This window comes from Vigna unguiculata, chromosome 8 (genome assembly GCF_004118075.2).
Source record: "Vigna unguiculata cultivar IT97K-499-35 chromosome 8, ASM411807v1, whole genome shotgun sequence".
Taxonomy (NCBI): domain Eukaryota; kingdom Viridiplantae; phylum Streptophyta; class Magnoliopsida; order Fabales; family Fabaceae; genus Vigna; species Vigna unguiculata.
Window position 1 is genome coordinate 18,516,379 of NC_040286.1, and position 6,541 is coordinate 18,522,919.

Genomic DNA, 6,541 nt, shown 5'->3' on the forward strand with positions numbered 1-6,541 from the left:
CATGAGACCTATATAGCTAACAAAAGAAAAGAATTGAAAGTCACCAACTATTGAACAAATTTAACTTTTCTCAAGAAGTTTAGAAAGGGAAAGATTTTGAATATCAATTCTGAACAAGATAATTCAGCTTATCATTCAACACGTGCATAACATATATAAGAGGTAAATTTTGGAGCACACAACCAATTGTGAGCATTGATTCAACATTACAAACGCATAATAAACTATGGCATATGTAATTGCCTCTTTAAGAAGTAGTTATACTACGGAGAAAACTCCTATTGATTTGCATTTCTTTCAATTTCAAAACCTTCACAATTGTCGAGCTAGCTAGTTAAAAATTTGTTCCAACACCAACCCCTTCCTCTTTTTCTTACTTCATTTTGATTCACTGAACACTAGGAATGGAAATCTAAAAATGAAAGCACTACCCAAAGTCCTAACCAAGAACTTGGAAAATAATATGCCATCAAAAGATGAACTCTATAAATGCACTCCTATACTATTTATGCATATGCAATAAAATGTTATTCATTATTTCAGCATTCCTTTTCTATTTACTATAGATGGACGGACCTTGAAATCACTATTCAAATTGGTCTTTCATTTAAACATGCAACTCTAACAAGGCATGCATACACACACTTACTAATGACATGAAGAAGAATGGAAAGCCATTATATTAGACTTGAAAACACATCCTTCTACATTTCTTCTAGCTAAAAGGAAAAGAAAAATTAAGGCGTGAAGAAGAGTGAAAGTAATTTTCTAATTACAATGAACAAAAGGAAGATTTTTTGTTGAACAATAGAACTGAGAAGATGAATTACCTTGGAGGAAAAGGTTTTTCTAGAACCTGTAGAGAAGATCTTTTATTCCAATAAGCAAATCCTTGATTGAATATATAAGTCTCCATCCCAATGTAAAAAGAGAATTGTTGAAATGAGGAAGGTTTATGTAAATAGAATGAGAAGTGAACAAGATTTTCAGCCTAACCATCACCAAAGAAACCAAATTGTCAAGCATAACTTCATCAAACTTTAAAAAGTTTATTCATATTCAATGTAAAATGAATATTTAGTATTCACTGCAGTTTCATTTCGTAGAATCAATTTGAAACTAATAGAAATTGCCAAACATAAAGTTAAGCATCATGACATTACATGCAAGTATTATAGCATCTAGAATCTAATCTTGTTAGACGAAAATAGCAATAACAAAGTTAATTTAATCCCAATCCCAATCTAAAACCAACTTAAATAAAGGCTAAAAACCCTTGTCATATGTAAGTTTCTTTAATCTTCGACACAATCATATATTACCTACCAATAATTTTTCCATAAAGATAACCAAGTTCATTGGGACCATCTATATAATGAAATATAAGCATCTAAAAGCAATTAGAACAAAATAAAAGCTCAACCACATACAAATTACATAAACATCACACAACAAAACCACAATTTCTTAATGCAATCCATAAGATCGACCACTTGTACAAACATTAAACCCTTAATGTTATCATTAAGTATACATTTACAATAACCTAAGACTTTACTTTTTAAGGAGAAAACCCCTAGCAACTTAATCAATAATCCAATTTTCACTTGAATTTGTTCTAAAATACGTAACGCACTAACATTTATCAAAAGGAAACACAAACACAAAAACTAAAAAATTGATAGGAATAAGATCAAATGTGAAACCTCATTTCAAGAAAATTTCAATTAACCATAATTCAGATCCTTAAAAACAAAAATAAAAACATACCTCAAGTGAATCATCCCCACAACAACTCCACTGGCGTGAATTCTATGAACCCCACCAACTCATAACTCTTCCAATAATTGTTATGTTGTTGTAAGAACCTCGATCTCTTCAATATTGAAGCATACCCCATAATGTAACACCAAACCCTAGCAAAGAGGAGGAGGGATTGAAGGGAAACAAAGAAGAGGAAGGAGGAGGCAGCAATGGGGGTTATTTCGCTAATGATATAAGAGCTTCGATGAAGATGTTGGATGCCTAATATGGTTGTTTTAAACTTATATCTCTCTAGCTTAGTGATTGTTTTATGGTTGTGGTTTATGTATTATGATCAGAGATGTCACAAAAGTATAGGATACCTTTTAGTTGCGAGAGAATGAAGAGTTATTTTATCTTGTAGAATGTATTTATTGTCTATATTCCTCTAAATGATACATTTTAATTTTAATGTAATTTTTTTTTTAAAAATGTTAAATTCAAGATGATTGTAAATATAGGTATAAAAAATTCGTCGCTTAATAGGCGATTGATAGTAATGAACAATAGGTGTTATAGTGGACGCTAATATGTTTTTATTATGTAATTCATAGTCTTTTACTTTAACGTGCTAACGTTAAATGTACATTACTAGAAATTCTCATATTACATGAGATTTTAAAAAATTTGCAAGAAAAGACTTTTTGTCTGTCAACTTTTTCTAAGAATTTTACTTGGCATGTATTTCCTTCGTGGGTAATCATTTCTACAAAATTATAAAATTTGTAAGTATTTCCTACAAAATTTGTTGCAAAAAGTGTTTTATATAAAATATTTTGCAAGAAAATTGGTAGCAATTTCTTAAAATTTTTTTTTACAACAAAATTTATAAGTATTTTCTACGAAAAAAATTTCAAAACAAAATTAGCAGAAAATATGAGTTTTTAGAGTAGTGGTAACACGTTATTTATCATATCAACTATAATTTATAACATCTTAAGCTGGAAAACAATTTTTATTAAAACGAAACCTGTATTTACGTTTGCATTTACTTAAATCTCTGTTAAATTGTTATGTATCATTCGAAAACTTATTGTGTTCGTAAATTTATTTAAAACGATTAGTTCCAGACGCAAAACACTCTTTTTATATACAAGAACTTCAAAAAAGTTATAAAAATAAAATTAATTTGTTAAAGTCAGTTAATGTACAGATTAAAAATAAAATTTGGATAAACTATATTTTATTTTATTGTTAAAAAGTTTTATGGAAAAGTTGGTAGAAACAAATATGAATGAGAAAATAAAAATTGGGTAGAGAAAATTAACCTTTTGGATGGAGTGTAGGAAAATATGGCCGAAAGAGAAACAGGTTGAAGAAATATTAGAGTGATGATGAGTGCAGTCTACATAAACTCAAAAATTATGAGTGAGGGAAAGACATTCCCGAACGAATTAGGATGAAAAAGAAAGAAACAATAGCAAATAAAAATTAGAATGTCCTAATGAACATATAATAACTCTGCTACAAAATAAATTACCGGATGCTCCACGTACTAGATAAGCTGCCTGTAGTCGGGTCCCATGTGTTGGTGGACCAAGTAATCTTCACTGTTGGATACGTCTAACAGCATGTTCTGATGGTGATGGTGTTGTAGGAACTGTTGTTGCTGGTGCTGCTGGGCCCGCACCATCTCCTTCTGCCTTCGCAGCTCCAGCACCTTGCGGTGCGAGTTCGAGTGTTTTGTCAGAACAAACGTTGGGCTTGCCGCGGGTCTGTACTCGGGCACCAGCCGCCCCGACTTGTACCTCACTCCACAAGCGTTACACAGCGTCTTTGGACCCATGGGCCCGGTTCGCCACTGCGGAGTCTTGTCCGTGGCGCAATGAAGACACCTGCGTCCGTCGCCGCCACTGCCATCGCCGCTGTCCTTCTTTCTCGGCGTTGCCTTTGCGGGCTTTTTTGTGCCGGAATGAGTGGAAACAGGAGAAACCACCTCAGTGTCTGAAGACGACGTCGTTGGGGACAGGACGAGGAGGCGCGACGCCCAGTTGCATGGGGGCCCGCGGGACCTTTTGCTACGGGCCTTGGCTGGGACCGACACTTCCGAATTGAATATCGGGTTGTTTCTGGTGGGCTCGGAGTGAAACCCGTTTCTTGTGGGCTCGGAGTGGAACCCGCGGGCCTTTGATACGTGGTCGTTTCTCGCATTCATGCCTGATATCAGCTGCATCTTCTGCAGGTCCTCGCTGGAAAACGACTCCTCCACGAAATTCGAAAGCCATTCCAGCTCTGCTATATCATCGTACTGCTTTCAAAATTAGATGAAATAACAAAAATCATACATATTGCGTAAAAATTTGTTATTACATACGCTATACATTAAATTCTTGCAAGTTTTAGCATGTGCAGCTGTTAATTGTAGCGTTCATTACGTTGGTCATAGATAAATAATATTTTTTAATGTTTACAACAACGAAAATAAATTTTTAATGTTTAGAAAAAAAAATGTAATAATTAGAGGAACGATTGTAAGAAAAGTAGTTTATTAGACCGTGAAATGAGGGTAATTCTGTTAAGCTGATCCTGAAATTATTGGCCTAAGAAGGATAAACTGATAGTGATGTATGTATTTACACAAGTTAGCGATTTTATGGGAGATAAAGATGGTAAAATAGGAATGCAGGCTTTGTGCGTTACCCTTGGGTCATGTAATGAGGTTGCGAAATGTGTTGGCTGGTCATCGATTTTGAGATGGAGTAATAACTAATGCAATAAGTAATAATAATAATAATAATAATAATAATAAAAATAATAATATAGTAATTATTATTATTATTATTATAATGTTACAAGTTTATATAACCAATATAATGTGGTATACCGGTACGCATAGGTCACCGGAAAAATGACCATCGGAGAGATTCCGGCTACCAATGTCCGGAATGGTATTGGGGTCGTAGCCGGAGAAGGAGGAGGAGTTGCAGCTATCAACGGCGGTGACGTTGGAAGAGTCGGTGGAGTTGACAGGGAGAGAATCGAAAATGGTGTCGGCGTTTACAACATCGTCGTTGGAGAAATCCAAAAGGTCCTCGACAATGAAGTGGTCAGGGTTATTGTTTTTGGTGGTGTCTAGGGTGAATTGTGGGAAAATGGGGGATGAGTTGGGTGATTCCATTGTCACGAATGTAAGAAAAGGATTATTTTTGTTTGTGTTGTGTCTTTTTTTGAAGATTAATTTTTAAGGTTTAGGTTAAGAGGGAGAAGGGAATGACGACGTGACGAGAGAAGTGAAGAAAATTAGTGAGTGAGAAAGTATAGGAGTTTGAGGAAAAAAGTGAGAGAAGTTATGGTTTTGAGTGGAGTCTCGCAGAGAGAGAAAAGGAGAGAAGAGGGTTTATTTGCGCTAGAAGGGGACAAGCCACACTTAAATTAGAGGACTTTCTTTTCCTCGTTTTTCATCTTCTTTTTTCAAAACGCCACTCCTACCTCCAAATTTCAACTCAAATAAAAGCATAAACTATTAAGTAAATAGCCTTCAATTAAGTTAAAGGAAACCAAAGGAATTTAAGTACCAAGTTTACCAAGTTTTCTCCATCTTATCATAAAAACTATATTACCATTGTGTCTAAAACTTCGTGCACAACCATCCATAAAAGAAATTTAAAAAATTATGTGAAATATTATAATTAGTTTTTGTATAAATTAATTAATTTAACTTATCTTTTTGTCATTCTTTGTCTTTAATTCAAATATATTTATATATAGTAAGAGCGAAACTCATTCAAGTGAATGTAAAATAATTTTTAGTTCTCTTATTATTTTTATAGTAAATAATAAATGCATTTTATTTATTCAATTGTCTTTTATAAAGATTCTTATTTTAAACGTGATAGGATCGACCATAGAAACTAGATAATAAAATGATGAGCGAAGCAATGTAATTATTTTCTTAATTGCTCAACAGAACCTTAATCAGTACATTTGGTTTAATTGCGTTTGAAATCTAAAAATTCTGGTTTCGAGGTAAGAATTATATATGACTTACAATAATTTCAAATTGAATATGTATTATAGATTCATGTTTGAACGAAATAAAGGAGTGAGTATAAAATCGGTAAACATATTTTTATTAATTCAGCATATGTAAAGGTGATTAATGTTTACAATTCCAGAGGAAGCGATCAAACAGGTTTAGAGGGAGATTCCTGTGCTTTATTTATTTATTTATTTTTAATCCTTGGTTTATCGATATCGTTTCAATAATTATCATGAATGTTTTTTTTCTTATTCTTTTTTCGTTGGGTCTTCCTCAGTAACACAAACGCTTTATTTGTAGGAAGTTAGTTAATTGCAAGAGTATTGTTACTGACGAAGATTTAAAACCAGTGGTTAGTTTAATCATTAATAATAATTACTTAAATCAATGATATTTGCAAGGGAAGTTAAGTAAAGAGTGAGATTGTGAGAAACGTGTCGCTCGCCATATTCAAAGTACCTTTGGATTCGGTTATCACTTCTCACCTTGCGTTGACAACTAAGAATTTTTTTTTTTTCCAAAATAAAATTTTTAAAATTAAAAAAATATAATACAGTTTTTAAAAATATTCTTCCGGTCGACCCTTTTGCATTTTGTTTTACCAAGTAGAACTTTTTACTATTTGATCGTATCGAATTTGTTTGAGTTGTTTTCCAGATGGATTGACATATGACGAAGGTTTGAATCACCACAAAAATAGAGAAGTTTACCTGCAAAAGTTTTGACGGTTAAGTTAGTAAGAAAGTATGAGATATTCAT

General features: G+C 33.0%; 1 protein-coding gene across 1 annotated transcript; it reads right to left on the reverse strand.

Annotated features, from left to right (window-relative positions):
- Positions 1-3,298: 3,298 nt before the first annotated feature.
- LOC114194961 (GATA transcription factor 12-like) lies at positions 3,299-4,921 on the reverse strand. The gene is made up of 2 exons (XM_028085362.1): positions 4,628-4,921; positions 3,299-4,051 (listed from the first exon to the last, which is right to left on the reverse strand). The coding sequence occupies exons 1-2, from the start codon at positions 4,919-4,921 to the stop codon at positions 3,299-3,301; spliced, it is 1,047 nt and encodes a 348-aa protein (XP_027941163.1).
- Between the last annotated feature and the right edge of the window lie 1,620 nt (positions 4,922-6,541).